This window comes from Bos indicus x Bos taurus, chromosome 4, assembly GCF_003369695.1.
Source record: "Bos indicus x Bos taurus breed Angus x Brahman F1 hybrid chromosome 4, Bos_hybrid_MaternalHap_v2.0, whole genome shotgun sequence".
Lineage (NCBI taxonomy): Eukaryota > Metazoa > Chordata > Mammalia > Artiodactyla > Bovidae > Bos > Bos indicus x Bos taurus.
The window spans coordinates 81558174-81577971 of NC_040079.1; the positions used below are offsets into that span (position 1 = coordinate 81558174).

The following is a 19798-nucleotide window of genomic DNA, read 5'->3' on the forward strand; positions in this document are numbered from 1 at the left end:
ATAGAGAAAGATATTACTCAGAAGGACTGCAAGAAAAGACAGAAAATAAAGAGCAGCTAATCTTATTCTGCCAGTCTACTGATATAATTTAATATGCCTCAGTTTTGTTAGGTAAAATCATATATGTAACTTAAGGACATCTTTGGTAACAAACTGTCAGAAAAATCTCTAATTGAACCAACAGAAAGCAAAAATATTCTTGTCCAATAAAGCTTTTTAATATACATGTCAACTTTAGAGTGCACAGATGCATACGGAGTAAGTGAATTCTACAAAATGAAAAAGTTCTTGAATTTTCATTACTTACTAAGTGAACATTTGAACCAAAGATAAATGGCACATTGCATTCTTTGGAAAAAAAAAAATTGCCTTTTGCAAGAATCATTTTGATTCTGGATGTTATTCAACACAGTGAAAACGTTTATACTTTTATACTTCAGCATACACTGAAATCTGAGAAATAGGTAGACATTTTTATATAGCCTCAGCCTCAGAGACCAACTACACCTAATACATATGATTTTTTAAAGACAAGGTAAGGAAGGGGGAAAGGAAAAAAACCTCACCTACCTCAGGAATGTTTAAGATGTTTTCATCTTGATTCTGGGACATAAAATCTTTGTAAAGTAATAATTTTGTGTCTCTCTGTTTTTGAATATATCCAAATAATTCCATAATCCATCAAAAGGGAATACTAGTTATCTTCACATGAGTCCTGACTTATTGAAATGGTCCTAAGAAGGGTATGCAGCCCATATAACTTCATTACAGTACCAAAATATTTGCTTTACTGATAGCAAATGTTTAGACCTATGGCAAATGGTAAATGTTCTAAAGAAAACACATTAAAAGTCAAATAAGTTTGCTTGTGAAGAACATAAAATGCCGGTAAGGAACTACAGCATGTAACAATGTGAAACTGGCAGCTCCTTCCAAACCAAAGTATTACGATGACTTTGAGAAAAAATGCCATTTCTATCTAATAGCCAAAATAAAAGATAAGCATTAAAGTAGGACATATCACTTAAAAAAATCTTTTAATGTGAAAACCTTCAATTTTGGGAGTTTTGTTTCTTTTTATGCCACTTTAAACTGAAAACATTTAGTTACCTTAAATAGCCAAATCAATTTAACTAGAGTTATTCAGATTACACTCTGCAAATCCAGCTCAGGTAAAGTACAGAAACGAAGGGTGTTTAGACACTTTGATAACAGTCTGAAAAAGTAATGTTATGACTACCGAATATAGTTATTTAAAAACAAAGATTCATACCTCTCTAAATCTTATTTTTCTACTGATTTTCATTGTATGCTAGAAAAATACACATTTGCAATGAATATGAAATTTACAAAAAATAAACAAACTGTGTTCCTTTAGCACAGTTAGTGTGAAAAGCACTGAATTAGACAGACAATTACTTTGGCCAGAATCTCGTCATGTTAGCAAATTAATTAGTGTTAAAGGTATAACAAGACAAATCCTGAATAAATTAGACAATCAGCAGTACTTCTAAAACAAAGTCAGTAGGCATACATGGTACAGAGCAAAGGCACACCTAGATGCAAGATAAGAGGGGCCTTTTTTTTTCCAGGTAAACTTATTGAGTACCCAGTACTTAGGTACTGTGAAGAAGTATCTTATAATACTTTCATTGAAAAGCAGAAGCCACAGCTATTCACCTGAATCTAGTCAGTGAAGAGGAGAAATCACGTATGGATGCTTTCAGTTACATATGAACATTCCTGCATTAATACTCTGTAACCGGGGCATTAGTTAGAAAACATGACCATACCATAAATACATATAAGCAAAACTAGATGCTGATTAAATTTACAGAATCACCTAGTTTATTCAGGCAGGGAAAGGCACACAATTTAGGGAGAGATCTAAGATTTCATAATGCCAACACACTCCAATACTCTTGCCTGGAAAATCCCATGGACGGAGGTGGCTGGTAGGCTGCAGTCCATGGGGGTCACTAAGAGTCGGGCACGACTGAGCAACTTCACTTTCACTTTTCACTTTCATGCATTGGAGAAGGAAATGGCAACCCATTCCAGTATTCTTGCCTGGAGAATCCCAGGGACAGAGGAGCCTAATGGGCTGCCGTCTATGGGGTCGCACAGAGTCAGACAGGACTGAAGCGACTTAGCAGTAGCAGCAGCAGCAACCTTAATTTAGAAGTAACTTGATCCTTTACATTACAAAAGAACTCTTATAGTTTTTTCACACATTTATTAACAATAATTGTGCAAACTGGCTTAAACCACAGTACAGAGAACTCTTTTCTTTGTAGAGGGTGAAAAGTTCAGCTAACTAACTACACCAGTAATGAGCAGTTAATGAGCTTTTGGGATTTGCTTTCCTGACTCCTGATGGGATGGATCAGCACCAATGTGGCAAAGCACAGATCGCCTGAGGCAAAAATGATGACAGTTATCTGAGTGCTTCTTCAAAGTTTGTGAACATCTTAAGTGGAAAGGAGTAAGTTTCCCCATTTTCTAGTTGTTAGTGTTTATATGATGGTTGTCTAATAATAAAACTCCAGGGAGGAAGAATTCTGAGACAGCTCGCGTGCATCATCCACACTCCTGGTGCAGGGGTGGAACCTGGGATCAAGAAGGGCTGTCACTCCCATGATTGTTATAGGGCTAAAGTGAAGGAATTCTATAGATATAATCAAGAGTGCAAATGGTCTAACTTAACTAATTGAAGGTCCTTTAAAGAGGGATTGGGACCCCTTTCTGATTAGAGATCTTACTGCTGGCCTTGGCCTTGAAAGAGTAAACTGCCATGTTGTGAGAAGACCTCTGAGAGGTCCCTGTGGAAAGGAAGTGAGTGGCCTCCAAGAGCTGAAAACAAACAGGAAGTGGGGAAGTAGTCCCACAACCACAAGCAAGCATCCACAACCACAAAAGCCTGAAAAAAGAGCAGAGAACAGCCCTGGAAAGGAATGCAAGCCAGTCAACACCTTATTGCAACCATGTGAGACTTTGAGGAAAGGAACAAGCAAAGCCATGGCTAGACTCATCACCATGGAAACTGAGAAAAGAAATGCCCATTGTTTGAAACCACTGAATTTGTGGTATTCACGACACAGAAGACATCAAACTAAAATAAACACATGAGTCTAGATTACTTAATTCTAAACAAAGGATTCATTTTCTCTCTCAATCTCCACATAAAATGCCTTTACAAAGATTCTGTTGGTTTGTTTCATTCACTATACTTTAAACGAGTGGTCATGGTCAGTATTCAATCCCCTTTGTATAGTCTGATTCACATCTTTCTTGCATAAATCATGAGGATTTAACTGTTTCTCTAACTTCTCTCATTTAGGAATTTCCTTACTATGCTGCTGCTGCTGCTAAGTCACTTCAGTCATGTCCGACTCTGTGCAACCCCATAGACAGCAGCCCACCAGGCTTCCCCGTCCCTGGGATTCTCCAGGCAAGAACACTGGAGTGGGTTGCCATTTCCTTCTCCAATGCATGAAAGTGAAAGTGAAGTCGCTGAGTCATGTCCGACTCTTCACGACTCCATGGAGTGTAGCCCACCAAGCCCCTCCGTCCATGGGATTTTCCAGGCAAGAGTACTGGAGTGGGGTGCCATTTCCTTCTCCATTCCTTACTATGAGGAAAGCTGGTCAACTGGGCACAACGAAAGGCCATACTTCATGTGATTCTACACACATACCTCTTTGAAACTTTAAGATGTATAATGAGTCCTAATATTAATTCTCCTTGAAAAATTAGATATTTTAAACAGTACAATTGAGTTCTACTCTTTTAAAAACACTCATAATATTCATTTATTCCATGGGTAATGTATGATAACGTGGTTTTTGCTCATCTTAAAGAAAATGAAAGCACTATTCTATGTTACACACAATTATTACTGATATTTAAAGTTACCATTTTCAGACCATTTGCAACCATTACTAGAAATATATTATCAAATGAGAACATCTAGGGTGTATTTCACAGAACCAAAACCTCATATGTCAATAGGCCACTAACATTATTTCTCTGCACGCAAGAATGCAAGGTCACTGACCTCCTTATATATTTATTTGTGGGCCCTTCAATCAAATAAAGAAAGGAGTCTGAGACCATATCACACTTAAGTACAAGTGGGGATAGCACAGAGTTAAAGAAAAAGGAGGAAAACATCGAATTTTACCACTTTTGCTATCAGAAAGATTATTAGAGAGATACTAAAATGTGGGGGCTGGAGGTGAGAACTCTTCAGAAGCATCCTTACCGGCAGTGGAATACTTGGGTACCAAGAAACTTCTCATTTATGCTCAACAGACACGTGAATGCAAATGCATGACAACTAAGACCAACTTGTTCAGAAATGACTGGACGGTGAGTAATTATAGAAAGGGCTAAAGCCAGGAATTCTTCCTTACAAGATACTGGTGGAGGCAAAAAGGAACTCAAGTCACCTGACTCCACTAAATTCCCTTGCTTCTAGTCAAATTATATTTTCCAGTGCTTTTTTTGTGCCATACTTCATATGAATTAGCATTCTTAATTCTCACAACAACCTTATGAAGTTTTAGCAATGAAAGAGTTAACTTGTTCAAATGGTAGAGCTGATCTCTGAACCCACACTATTGGCCAACCAGGCAAATTCCAGGAGGGAATTAAGCCCTAATATTCAAAAGCATCCATTATTAACTTCACCCTATACCTTTGGAATGGTCACTAAATAAACACAATCATTATCTGTTCTGTGGTTCAGATGAGGAAACCTGGTTAGGAAGGCTACAACCACACCACAAATGATCACTTTCTAGAATTCAGAAGTACTTAATAGTCACCTCAAAAAACACAGCTTCAATGGCACTCAGCATAGAACCAACATCTAATATTTATAAACTATGTATATATGTGTGTTTATACACATTTATAGTTTTTTATATATATAGTTGATGCATTTCTTTGTAAAGATTAAAATGCAATACAGAAAAATACAGAAGAAACATAAAAATGAAATTGAAGAAACATAAAAATGAAATTGAAAAACAGACTCTGAGCAACCTTCTGAACTCAGGTTTTAGATCCTTGTGTTTATTATAAAAGCAGAAAATCCCAGGAGCCAACCTACATCACTTATAGGGGAAAAAAAAACAGAGGTGTAGGACCAAATCCAAAGTTTGCAACCTTCAAATCGCCCCTGTCAGGATCATTTACACCCAGGGTCTCAGCTGGCTTTTACACACCACACAGACAGGTTGCGTCACCTCTGATAATTTAAGGAGATAAATGACCTCATCTAATTATCATGCATGGTTTGCTCTGTGATGAGTTACCATTCCCCTATGTTTATTTATTACCATCAAGTATTACTATAAATTTTAAACAATTACTCACTAGCAGATCTTAACAGCATGGATCAACCCCCTGGGAACTGAGCTACACAGGCACAATAAAATTTCACCTCATGAAAATTAACTCTGGTTCCTACATTTACATCGACAGGAAAATCAGGTGTTTTGAGCAACAACCAAGCATTCTACATGTTTAATTTAGAGCAATCTGCACACCCCTCATTGTGCCCATCCTCCTGAGGCTTCACATGGCCCATTTGTTTATCTCTCCTAACATTTTCACAGATGCAAATGTAAGTCAATTCTAATGTAATGTAATGGCAAAGAAGGGTTGGTATTTTTAAAGTGACAGACATAATAAGAATTTTACACATTCCTTTCTGTAGCAAATGTCAAAATGACTGCCATAAGAAGGCAGGTTCCTGGCATGGAACACTTACTGTTTCAATGGTTATCCTCAAGTCGTGCTCATTTGTCATTGGTATTAAAACAGTTTCATCTAAAATATCTCTTCCCTCCATAAATCGATCAAAAACGTGCAGCAGAAATTTAAGTGTTTTATTTCTACCAAAATGGGAAAAGTATTTGTGAAAGGCTAGGCTCCATTTATATTGTAAAGTGAAGGGGTGGGGTTCAATGAGTTTAACTAATCATCAGTTGGATGAGTCAGACGAAAAAAATTGGCCTTTTTCAGTACGCTCTTGGCAGATTTTTTTTTTTTCTGACTTCTGTGTTGGTTGCTAAAAATGCAACTGGTCTCAATTTTACTATTCTGTGCTCGTTCAGTTTTCAGGGTTGTCTGGAATCATTTCTATAAACATCATAGACAGACTGCTTTATTCACTTTCAAATATTCTGTCTTGAAACTGATAACTCCCATCTTTGACAATGAGAGGTTATCAGGGGCAAAATTATGACGATTAAAAATAGACTCAACCTCCTGTGGCACAGAACTCATACAACAGGTGCTGGCTGAAATGCCAAGATGAAGCACATAAAATCCCTTGCGGTCCTGCTTTCTTTCGGTCCCTTTTAAGATACAGGTTGTGTCCTGAACCTAGAGACAAAACACTTCCCTCACTGGAATCCACTGCATCTCTTCTCATTTCCTCTTTATCATTTAAGGCTACACAACTTGTAAGGAGAGACATTTTTAAGGCCAGCTAAGCATCCCTTTTCTCATTCATTTTAGTTTTTTCTGTTGGCCCAAATGATGTATTAGTACAATAATCTAACTCACTAACCCTTAGGCATCGATTCATGACCTCTTGAAGGCAGAAAAAATAATATGTGGTACAAATAATAAAGCCTGGCTCTAAAATGGTCCTTCAAGGTCCCCAACGCATCCTCTCATGTGATCCCCATAATGGAATACCGTGATTCAAGATTAGCTTAATATTACCCTTGATCTGCAGATAGAGGAACTGGACTTATTGTTAATTCTGCTCTACTTTACACTGACTCCTTTTCCCCCTTGGCCTCCTTGTTAGAATATGCAGCCAGCCACAACTTGAACAGGTAAGATAATGGATGCAAAGACATCCAGGGTACTGCCAGGGAAAGGCAGCAAAGTATAGCAGGTAAGCAGAGGACTCTAAAATCAAGCTGCTTGGGGTCAAACTTGATTCCTAAAAAAACTCAGAAAACTCCTTCATACTCAAAACTTAACATTCCTCACCTATAAAATAGGGATAATACTTATTTTAGGGAAGGGACTTAAAGGTTAGATGGATTAAAAAATAAGCAGAGTATTAATTCACAGTGCCTGGCATTCGAGAGCTCAAAAATTAAATTATAGAAAGCAATATCACAATAACTCAAAGATAGCTGTGAGTAATTATTAGTGTCCAGACATTCTGCAGGTAGAGACATCAAAATTAGTTCCCGCAAACTGTGACTACCTATGGAAGAGAAAAAAGAGTAAAGTCACAAAATGGCAATAAATATCCACCCTGATTCTCCTCTTCTCTTGTTAGAGACCACAAGGGTAGTTTCTTCACACTGCCGTGGGACCAATGAGATCAAGACTGATTCTTAGATCTGCCAGCATTTGTGATCCTAACCATTCAGTCAGTCATCTGGGAAATTCAGAAAACTGCTGAGATAGCAGTTGCCAGTGATTTTCAGACCTTCAAGAGACCTGAGATGCCTCTGTATGAGTTGACCAGGGACATGCTCTGCTGGAATATTCTGTCAGTGGTTTGCTGTTATCAAATGCACTTTTTTTTTTAAACAATCTTGTTTCAATTCAAATTTCTGCCCTCTGCTAAAGAATGGACATGGGATTGGGAGGTGCAGGGAAGCACAGGCAGAGCAAGGCTGTAAACCAGCTGTAAACTGTTCCTATATGCCAAAAAATCTATAAGTGAATAATGGTAAATTGCCCCAAACAAGAACTATTTGTTTTTTTTTTGTTTGTTTGTTTCCTCTTCCTTGATATTTCTGAAACATCTTTCTATCGTAAGCATATACACTTATTAAAACCAATGACATTTTGCAAAACTACATGGATCTTCGGGATGATAATCTCTACTTTAAAAAGAAAAGAAAAAGAAACAAACATTGTTGTGTCCAAAGGAAACACAGTGACATACTAGAGTCTTGTTACTACCAAGAAAAGATAAACTCTGGCCTGTGTATCTCAAAATGTGAACATTACTAATGTCCATTTATTACATTTCTGAATGTCATGTCTTCTTGAGAATGGAATACATAATTTGGAACAATCCTCCAAAAACATCTCCAGTATATTAAAAGTGCATCTATCCTATATTCCAACCATCTGTTTTAATTCTCAGGGCTGTTTCATATTTCAAAAGTTACTTTGTAAGACATTGTTTTTAGTCTTGATCCCTTTCTCACCTGCCTTGGTCAGAACATTCACCCATCAATCATGGCCTCTCTCATCCCTTTCATCTCTCTGCCATTTGGTTTCCTCTGATATGCTTAAATTTCCCTCTGGTAACACTTATTTAGTTGTCTCTACAACCTCTCCCTCCCAGCAGATGCCTTTTTATAAGAACTGCCTCTTCCTCTATCCATGGTACTAGCAATTGGCCTGTTGCAATGCAATACCTCCTAACGAGATTTGACCAGGATCGGAGAAGTGACCCAAGCTCAGGCAATCAAAACCTTTTTAAATCCCATCTCCTGATCTCAAATTAATGGGCTATTGATGACTATCTGACTCATATTCAGATTACCAACACATCTTCTTTAGCAGGCTATGTTTTGGACTTCGATTCTACTCTCAAGCTGGTTCAAAGTTTCAATGGGAAAAAAATGTAAATCCTTACAGCCATTCGACAAAGTGAGCTCCAGGAAGCAGATAAAGCCTTAGCAAGGAAAGGGACGAGTAAGGAGTCAAAGAAAACCAGAGGCTAGAACAAAAGATGATCTTGATAACAGCTCCACCCCTTTCTGCAACTGGGGGCATATTCCTCCTGCTGATTCCCATAACTGAGCATCCAGTTTCACGACCGTTGAAAAATATTTCTCTTTTTGGTTCAAGATAGTCCTGTAGTTTTCTACTACCTGCAATCCCAAGTAACCTATTATAACTCCTACTCTTTAAGCAAAACAAAAGAAAGCCAAATCCCTTCCATCTTCCTCTAAAGTTGCTCTCTCTCTCCCTTTCCTCACATTGCCAAGTTCCTTGAAAGAATCTGCATTTGCTGCCTTCATATTCTCACTCTTTACAGCTTCCCTGGTGGCTCAGACGGTAAAGAATCTGCCTGCAATATGGGAGACCCAGGTTCAATCCCTGGGTCAGGAAGATCCCCTGAAGAAGAAACAGGCAACCCACTCCAGTATTCTTGCCTGGGAAATCCAGTGGACAGAGGAGCCTTGCCTGGGAAATCCCATGGACAAAGGAGCCTAGAGGGCTACAGTCGCATGGGGTCACAGAGTCAGACATGACTGAGCAACTACCACACACACAACAACTCTTCAAGGCACGGAAGCCATGCTTGCACCCAAAACATGCTACTGAAATTGCTGTCATGTCAGCAAAGGTCTGGTGACTTCCTTAAAGAGCCCATCGTCGACCTCTCTGCAAAATGAAACTGTAGATCAAGATTCATCTTTTGAAACTCACAGTGCCTATCATAAAAGATACTAAATAGATATTTTCTAAGTAAATGGAAGGATCCATTTTCAAAGATACTCATTTTGCCTCCAAATCCCCTTCAGATAGGTATTTCTAACAGCTTAATAGTCATCTATAGAGATGCCTCAATGTCAAAATGCCCAACAGCAAGCATGTTACCTCACTCACCACCAACCTGCTGTTCTTTCTGCATTACCTTTTAAAGAGCTTGGAGGACTTCCCTGCTGGTCCAGTGGTTAAGAATCCCAGGGACATAAGTTCAATCCCTGGTCCAGGAAGATTCCCACATGCCATGGGGCAAGTAAGCCCAAGCGCCACAACTACTGAGCCCACCCTCTAGAATCCATGTACCACAACTACTGAAGCCTGTGTGCCCTAGAGCCCATGCTCTAAGACCAAAGCCCATGCACTGCAACAAAGAGTAGCCCCACTCACCACACCTAGAGAGCGCCCACGGACAGCAACGAAGACTCAGCACAGTCAAAAGTAAATAAAATTTAGAAATAAAGACCTTAGAGCCATCTCTAACACTACTCTCTTCCCGATTCCCCCAACCCCATAAACAACAGCACCTGAATATGCACCTCTAAACTACGTTTCATCCCTGCTCTGCCTTCCCACTGCCACTCTTCTCCTTGTCTTTCGGCATCTCTCGCTCTAGGATGGTCTACTAACTGCTCCCATTGTCCCTTTAAATAATGGTCCTCTTTAATCCATCTTCCACATACTATGATTTAAAACCCATGACTTTTATTTTTAATTACAAAGTCTTAGGATGAAAACCAAATTTGTTTGAGAAAACAGAGCTGGGCTACCACACTGCCCAACTCCCCTCCGGGTCATGTGAGAAGATAACTCTGATGCAAAATTTGTGTAACCTAGGCTCAGACTGATGGTTCAGCCTCAATCTGTCTTCACACCCAGGAGTCCCATGCCTGACGTGAAACAACCCATGGGTACTTCTTCACCACGCTGTGTGTTTTTCCCTGGTCATGCTTTGTTAGATTCCACTACTTCACAGGCAGCCTGGAGTTGGGAATGTCTTCCTTGGGTATGCTCTTCCTCAATTTGGACTCCCAGCATGTAACTCAGAGAAGTACATAATTTGCTCTGGATAACAGTAACTGCATTAATTGTTGAATTAAATTACATTTGATGTTAAAAATCTGTGAAGTTGTTAAAAGAGACGGCATAAATCAAAATTATTCTTTAAAAATAAGATGTACTGTGTATCAGAGGTCTAAATAGTCTTCAGTGTACTACCTAGAAGCCTATTTCAAGATATTTCATTTCTTATAATCTAACAGAAGAAATTTACTAAGACAATTTTCTTGATTATTAGTATTTAAGCTTTTGATACAGTATTACACCAATATGTCTTATCCAATGAACCCCATTTTCCCAAGGTTCTATTAAAAAAAAAAGGAATGTCTAATTGCTTCTATTTTTTTAATCTAGACAATTTTATTGTCTTTGGTTTCTCAGGTGAATTTCCAATATATTAATATTTAGGTCAGTAAAATCAAATATGTGAAGTAAACAGCATTTCCAGGATAACCAAGCTCACATGGAAAATGGGGGTGGGGGGAGAAAATAAAAGCAAAATAAAATAATCAACTGCCACCTTAGCATCTTTAATGTAATTTCACACCTCATATATCTGAGGGCTCCTTTGTCTGCCTCCACTTAAATACATACCATTCCTCACAGCATATTCACCACAACACCTTTTGATTACTTTTTTAAAACAGATTTTTTTTCCCAGTATACCTAAGTGCATTTATTTTTCTGAGCCATTCCTCCTTTGACCCTCAAAATAAAACATTATTAATGTCTGACAATCCTTTTATATAGCCTGACAGTATGTACCTTAGTCAGAGAACAATCTCGTCAGCTCTTCTCACTCTTTCCCCAATTATTCCCAGAGTATATAGGCAAATGTCAAAAGCAACAACAGTCCAAACCATCTGACAATTCTGATGAAAGTACTTATAATGTATCACAGATTTATCTATGCATCGAAACCTCTAAACAATATCCCTACAGAGAGAAAAATCTAGTAGTAAATGGAAGTCCCCTGCAACAGAGAGTGAAAATTCAAGTCTGAAGGACCCAAAATTGAGGTCTGGTTACAGGTAACCTGATGGAAAACAAATCAAAAACTTTTTTCTCCAATTGATTTGACATTACATACAAATAAAAATCAAGTATGACTAATACTAATTGTGTGGGGGGGGTGTGGTAAGGAAGAGAGAAAGAAGAATTGGCAAGGAATTATCTAAACAAAAGAATACAGGAATTGTTTTTCATAATTTGCCAGGAGACTACTGCAATAAAATTTTAAGTACTCAGGGAAAAGAACTTCAGATAAACAGATTATTCCCAAATCTCAATCATTTAAAATGGGCAACACCACTATTTTCCATTGCTATCATTTCTAGCTTAAGTTGTTCTTCCATTTATGATATAGAATTTAAAATGTATCCTAATTTTTTTAAATCCAACAGAAGCATATGGTTAAAAAAAATCAGCAGAAGCAAATGTTAAAATAACATTGAGCCAGAAATATCCCACATTCATATTCAAAGAGACCTTTAAATATTGCTTCATATATAACAGCCTGATTCTGTATTATTGAAATTAACGGTAAAAGTGTGCCAGTTTGTTGAGGCCACAATGTCAATCTTTTCCTTAAGATCTTGTTAGAATCTATGCAAATGGCAAATTTTAAAGGAGCAATGGAATTCAATTACCACAAATTATATAAAGCCTATAAGAAAGAAAAGTTTAGGTTTTACGAACAAAATTTTAAAACCTGTGCATATTTATCCTTCAACCCTAAAACATGGTGCACCAAATGTTTAATTCTTAAAAATTTCAAGTATCCTATATCTAAATGGTAGAAATAAAATTGCTTAGCATGCAAAGACCTTTTAATAAGCACTCAACAGTTCAAGTGCAATAGTCTCTTCCTCCTTTTATCTAAAAGACAGTAAGCCTATCTTCACAACCACACTTCTTTTGTCACTCATCACTTGTGTTAATAACTTGTCTAACAGGACCTGAACATTTTGAATAGTTCATCTGATTCTCTTCATGAAATATTTTTAAATGCTACTGTTATAAAAATATTCTGAATGAGATTACTCCCTATGAACAGTTGTGGACTGGCAGGGAGCTTTCAGCATGCACCTTTGTTAATAAACTTATCTTACTGAGGTTCTTCTACTCTAACAAGCCACTTGAAGAATTAAGAAAAAAACGGGTGTGTATACACACATATAGAGATAATAGATACATAAAGATATAGAGACATAAAATACTATGTATTAAATACAATATTAAAATAAGACACACTATACAAATTATATAATGATGCAATGCTAATATATTTTAAACCCTCAGAAAAACAAAAAGGTGGTAAATACAGTATTTTTCACAAAGTGCTACCATTTTATCTCAATTGACACCGAAGTCAATCGTTTTTTTTCCCTTAAACTCTGTAAACAGTAATGACACAGTAATTTCCAAGTTTTGTGCACACAGAAGAAAACAAACCATGTGTAAGCTGCATGGTTGACTATCTCGGTGCCGTTTCAAGTTTATTGGAAAGCCACCATATGAAAGCCTAGGGAACAGTTGTAGTACAATGCATAAATAGTCCAGGAAAAGAAAGACTGGCTGACACAGTGTGACACAGTGCCTGATACATACCATATGCCTTAAGTAAACCTGCAATAGATGTCATAGAACAGAGATCAGTTACGCATTACCAGCAACTTACATGCTTTTTGAAATACTATGACAGCCAGTTCTTTTATTACAAATGATGGAAGCTGTCACCTGAATAGCAATGAAATGTTACTTTTTAGAAATACTGAAGCAAATTCTGATTTTTTCCCCCAAACTTTCATCCAAATATGCTCATGTGAGGGTTATGTCCACACATGAAATACACTGAATGAAATCAATAAACTGGACAATTGCCTAAAATATTTCAATTTAACCACTTAAATCTCCACTTTAAGGTTCTAAATAGCTTGACGACACACATTAGGTACAAGATATGAATTCAGAAGAACAGATTACTTCCTTGGATATTTGCATCAGTACTGAAAACTAACAAGAAATTTCTGTGTATGTGTTGTATATAGTGATACTTCAGAGAACACATTAATTAAATAATACAGTTTGTTATGGGCATAATTTCTGTATTAATTTTAAAATTTCTAAATGCATTATTTCTTATGAATACATACTTCTAAATATAAACAGTAAATCTGAATACATAATTTGCATGTGTTATTTATGTTTCTGCAAAACCTAACAACGTATCAATGTAGGAGAAACATTGGAAAGTTGTCTACAAAGCAAGATTTCTTTGAAGGAAGAGAATGGTAAAATTTTACCTATTTTCACAATGAACAATTTGCTATAGTCTCTGATCATATATTTCTTTTTTAAATTAAAATTGGTGAAAGCCAAAGAAAAATAATAAAGGCACATTTTATTTCCTTTTACAAACCATAATAAGCTTAGATTCTTGTACCTTTCCAAATGTTGAGACTATATTCATTTCAACCTGTCTAATGTATATTCAAATGCCAATCCAAACAACTACACATATACCCACTAAAATTTAATATGTTACAACTCATCTGGAAAAATGTATCTATTGTTGCATACTTTAAAGATACACCTGTGGAAAAATGTGTGATGAAACTGATGAGAACAAAGATCTGAGAAAGGGATTTATTAATGTTCATTGTTTTTAGATTTTGCTTTACAATCTAATATATTAGCTCATATTTTATCATAAGGTACATTTTGTTCTATATATAGTATGCAAATTAAAATTGCTAAGCCCAAATAAGAGTAATTATATCACTTCTAATACATGAAAGAGATATCCATTCCAATGAAAATATTTATTTTTAATAGCCTTTAAATATAAATTTGTCTCATAATACATAAAAAATTTATAAACTAAGTACTTAAACCCCAAGGTCCTATTCTTTTATGAGATGCTATATTTCCTATAGATCCTGTAACTCTTACCAGTATATTTATCCCATTATATAGTTTAAATATATTAAAAATCCCCATATGCCAATGGGCTCTCAGCCAATTATTATGGACATATTGGCATTTTGATATGATGAGATAAAAGTTTAAAATGAATAGTAGTTATAACTAAAAGTTTAAAATGAATAGTAGTTATAACTATGTTTCTTTTTAAAAAATTGGATTTGTAAATAGATTCTAAAATTAGAACTGACAAATTCAAATTAACATTACAATACTGGCTACCATACATAATACTCTTGGGTTTTAAAATAGAAGTGTTTTCACATATGAGCCAAATTATTTCTAGAACGAGAACTCCCTTTTAGAAAACTACATTTTAAACTATCAGTATAACATGTGCATACTGTAACATGAAAATTATGTATTTTCCATTTATATACAAACCAATATGCATGAGGTGGCTGCAACCATATGGCATATTTATGTTTTACACCTTACTAAAACAATCATTTCCAAAAGAAAAACCTAAACTAGCAAAAGAACTGTATCAAAATTCCTCCCTTTGTCTGAAAAAAAAAAAAAGCTATTTTAGTGTTAACTCAGAACAATTTAATCACTAATTCAGAATATGCTATATGAGAATGTATGTTAAACCAGAGAAAATTAAAGAAAATATTTAGAATGATATTTATGTTTTTATAATAATATTTAAGCCCTTATTGTAAAAATTGTAAAAAACAAAACAAAAAACTTTGTATTACTAATTCTAATTCAGATCCCACTCCAATGAGTGCATAATGAATTTTATACTGTTAGTGGCATATTCTTCCTCTTCTGATAAAAAAATTTATTATATTACCTTTTTCTGGAAAAACTAGAATGATCAAGAAAACCAAAAGAATTTACTAATGAAAAATGTGTATAGACAAGCACAATAATTGTCTTCAGTGATGCTGTAATCTTTGTACTGAGTTTTTAATGAACTTCGAATTTTTCCCAAAGATTTGAGATTTATCCTGACAAATACGCCATATGAACTCTTTTTGCAAGAAAAGCAAATGGCACTGCATCATGATATAATTAATGCTACATTTTGTAAATTTCATAAAGTTTACTCAGAAATCTAACATGAAGTACATCTTCCTCAGAAGAGAAGGAGAAATGACTGACTTTTCAAATTAATAATTAATAGATGCAGAAGCTTTATAAAAATAGTATTTCCTACAAGAGACTGATATATACAAAATCTTTTAGTTTTTTTTTTTTTTTTTTTACAAAATAATTAGTTTCAAATTATTTGAAAATATCTCAAATTTTCATTGTTAGGAAATAAATTTAAAATCCTTTGAAAGAAAAGAAATTGTGGCTTTCTAATTTCCTATTTTTGCCAACTATTCACTTTTCTTTCTTATCTTTAGTGAATTTCTGACCATGAAAATTTAGCTATCTTAATTTTGGGAAAACACTTATTGCAGATGTCCTTCTTACAACAAGAATTTTTTACATTAATATTTTACCATGGTCTGTTCAGGAACAAAAGATTGTATTTTGTTGTATCTTTAAAAGTCATAGTTTCCCCCTATGGTGTGATGATGCATTCCCTCCAAATGATAGAAATATTGATAAACTGCCAGTTAAAAATAACACTTTAAAAATCTGTAAACTGAACACACTGACTCCTTTTTAAAGCGCCACTTCTTTGACACAAAACGCAAGCGACTCACTTCAGTTTTCAGTTTATAGGCCAAGCTACAAAAAGACTCAAAAAAGAATAAAAGTGTAATTTCTTAATGAGTGAATAATATTGAAGCATCTTTAGTGTAATTCTTACTCTTTTCACGTTTCAAAATATCCGCTTGGAATATACTGCCAATTAAAGGAATATCTACAGATGGCATTTACCCTTTTGCTTCATAACAAAAAGGATCTGCTATTATTTTTATGGAAGATTATCTAAAAAATAACATGACTGTAAATCATGACAAAAATATTAGACACTCCCCTTCTCCGGGTTAGAATGTGCATCCTTCGGGTTCTTGCACTGACACCTAATGCAATAAATACTTTAAGCTGAGTCTTAAATAATAACTGCAGGGTTTCAACTAGTGAAGCTTTAAGGTCAGTATACCCCAAAAACTCCAGTTTTCAGCACTCTGCCAACAAAGGACAGCAAATAATTCCCAACAGCAAAAATACCGGGAAGGCTACCTTGGGCTTTGTTTTTGTTATGTAAAATGCATTAAAGTGACTCATCCACTTACCATTACCTACTCTTACAAGCTTTAAAGTAGCTTCAACAACCAAAATAAATGCTTTCCCAGAATGCCTAATAGGCTATTCAGCACATTTAAAAATATGTATATATTTTTATGTGCCACTGACTTTGATTCCTTTCTCCAACACGAGAGAATTATTATTTTTCACTCCCTTCCTGCCGTGTGACTATACAGCTACCTTCAAACACTATTTCCAGAACAGCAGCGAGGTTTTCTTAAGCTATTTTAGAAATGTTAAAAATAAGAGAAAAATTGCAGGAGACTCTGGAAAACGCTCAGTCCCTCCCCCCCAAGGAATAGAGGGTTCTATTCATTCTAACAACAGGAACCGCGTGTCTGCCGACACTGTTTCAAATAGAGGGTGAGGGAGGTTGGATGGCAGGGTGTCAATTCCTGCGAGCCCCTGGGGGTGGACAGCACCTCTGCCGCGAGGGCCAAGCACTCCTCATATCAGAAAGGCTGTCAAGTGCGCCCAGTAATTTGGGACCTAAACGAGTTTGGATACCACAGCAATTAGCATCTCAGAGGCCAAGTACGGGAGAAGTCCATGCTACCCAGGCCAGCCTGCAGTTACTTGTTTGCAAAATGCCCTAGCCAAACACAACTTTTTACTGGAGTCGGTTTGATGAGAGCGGGTATGTGGCTGGAAACTTTTTCCCACAGTGCAGCTAAACTCTTTAAGTCCAAGGAATCCTTTTAGAGATGGGCTGAGGTGCCGGCAAGTCGTCAGCAGACCTTTCCTGGGACAGCCCGGCCCCGCCGAGGCTCCCGAGACGCCGGTTCCGTGCGCATTCCGGCGATGAGCCGCGCGTACCTCCCGCTCGGCCTCTCCAGATCTGAGCCCGGCTCGCTCCCCACCCCCACGGGCAGAAAAGCCCCCTCAACTCGGGAACGGAGCCCCCGTCCTACTTCCACGGCACCCCTTGGCCCGCACTCTCCGCCCTGCCTGCCCGGCCCGAGCACTTACGTGACGGCCGAAGGGAACGGCTCCTCCGACGAGGGGCCGATCAACAAAGATTGGAAAAGTGTCAGAGTCAAGGCCAGCAGGCAGCCAGCAGCCATCTTCGCGATCGAAGATCAATCTGGCTTCCCTCCGGAGCCGGGGGAAGGACCGGTGCTGGAAACCGCGGGAGGAGAAGGAGCAAGGTCCGCCCGGACTACAGGCGTCTGCGGGCTGGCGCGGCCGAGGCTGTGGCTGGGGCGCGGGCTGGCGTGGGGGTGCCGCAGGGGCTAAGCCCGGCGCGGGGGAAGGGGCGGCGGGCGGACCCACTAGCGCGCGTCGGCAGCTCCGCGCCGCAGCTGCCTCGCCTCAGCCGCCATCAAGGGCGACTTTGGAAACAGACCTGGGCGAGCCCGCCGGCGCTGGCGCGCTCTCGCTCCCGCTCGGTTTCCTCCCTGATTTATTCCCCCGATTGCCGTGGAGAAGGCGGGGGGCGGAGGCGGGGGCGGAGAAGGGGTGACGGCACTGGGGAGGGTGGGGGTGGCTGCAGGAATGGGGGAATGGCAGGCGGAGAGACTTGTGGCAGAGAGAGAGGCTTCGTCTGGCTTCTCCGGGCAAGTCAGAGGGAGGTGGCTGGGGGTGGACAGCGGGAGGGCTGGGCGTCAGAGCAGTCGGGCGGAGACGGGCAGGAGCGGCCCTCCATACAAGGCAGAAAGGAACTCCCAAAGTCGGCGCCGGCTTGCTCCAGCCACCCGGCGTGCAGAACGAGAGCGGGGCGGGCCCCGCGGAGCTCCCAGGGGACCGCTAGCCGCTGGGTGGGTATCCACAGGCAGCAGGGGCTCCGGGCCAGCACTTGGCTCGCGTCTTCGGGGGTTATTTTTCCCAGGCAGGCAGTGTTCCCCCGGCCCTTCTCCCAGGCGCAGAATCCACTGCCTGCCTGAGAATCGTGGGGCAGTGATTTGACAACGAGTGTAGGAGGGGTTTATATTTGCATTTTAAAGCACCACTTTTGACTCCCTACCAGGTGGCACTATTTATTTGCCCTGGAGTGCCAGAGGCTAGAGCCTCCAGCGTGGCTGAGTGCCAACTGTGGCAGCGCCGCCCGACGCCCAGGTACCTCTCACCTGGCAAGACAGAGCAAGGCAAGACAGACCTGGCAAGGTCCGGGCTGAGGACAATCAGAGAAGGACCCAATGCTGTAAAATCTTCCTACTCTGGCCATGTGTTAGGTAGGACCGAGGGGTGGAAGGACAAATTCTATACCCGAGGAGCACTGTGCCGCGAGAAAAGCATTGTACTACTTCCAAAAGTCCCCCAAATGCCTGGTCTGGCCTGTGGTCTGCCCTGCCCTGACAAGGTTGCTGCAAAACAAGTTCACTTGGTCCGGATGAAGGCATGAAAAGGGTAAGCAGAAACAGGTGGCAATTTGAAGGCATGAAAAGGGTAAGCAGAAACAGGTGGCAATTCGCGCCTAAAATATGGAGGAGGAATTGAGGGAGAGAGCTAGGGAAAAGCACTGCGGTACAGACTAGTTTCACCTGCATCCGCAGGCAGGCGTGCCCAGGCCTTCCATTAGAAAAAACAGGTGGGTCTTGCGTAGGCCTCTCGGACCACATAGGCTTCCCTCAGGAAGGAGCTGGTGCACCAGATAAAAAGGTTTCCCTGAACACCTTAAATTATTAAGCCCCCTCTAGTAGTGTATTAGAGCACTTTGACACCATTTCTGATTGGGGGGGAAAAAAAATTACCATCCTGCATATGCCTAAAAGTTGTCATTATGGGAGGCCTGGGATTTTTAATTAGCCCTTCTCTAGTTTCTTGAGATTATGAAAACAGAAAGACCCTTATTAATTCGGAATTGATTTGCCATCTCTCTAAAGGCAATCTGCTCACACAGAAGACTATTAATACTTAATAGCAACATTTTAAAATGTGATGTGATTTTATGATTCTTGACCCAGTGATGTTTCCTCCTCCTAACCTCTCGTGTGTGTGTGTGTGTGTGTGTGTGTGTGTGTGCGCGCGCGCGCGGGCGTGCACGCCTTGTTTTCTTTAATTCTGTACATATATATCTTGCCCTCTGTTTCTTTCCTCTTATTCTGAGTGA

At 38.8% G+C, this 19798-nt stretch overlaps 1 protein-coding gene across 14 annotated transcripts in view; it reads right to left on the reverse strand.

Moving 5' to 3' along the window:
- Window positions 1-18627, reverse strand: part of CACNA2D1 (calcium voltage-gated channel auxiliary subunit alpha2delta 1) — a 520495-nt gene extending 501868 nt beyond the window's left edge. For 2 of the 14 annotated variants that reach the window (XM_027539824.1, XM_027539819.1), the window contains exon 1: window positions 17719-18609. In XM_027539824.1, coding sequence (XP_027395625.1) covers window positions 17719-17813 — 95 coding nt within the window. In that variant the 5' untranslated portion in view covers window positions 17814-18609. Of the gene's footprint in view, window positions 1-17718 lie in introns of all 14 variants that reach the window. The other 12 variants (XM_027539826.1, XM_027539822.1, XM_027539815.1 and 9 more) reach the window with 9 other exon arrangements.
- Between the last annotated feature and the right edge of the window lie 1171 nt (window positions 18628-19798).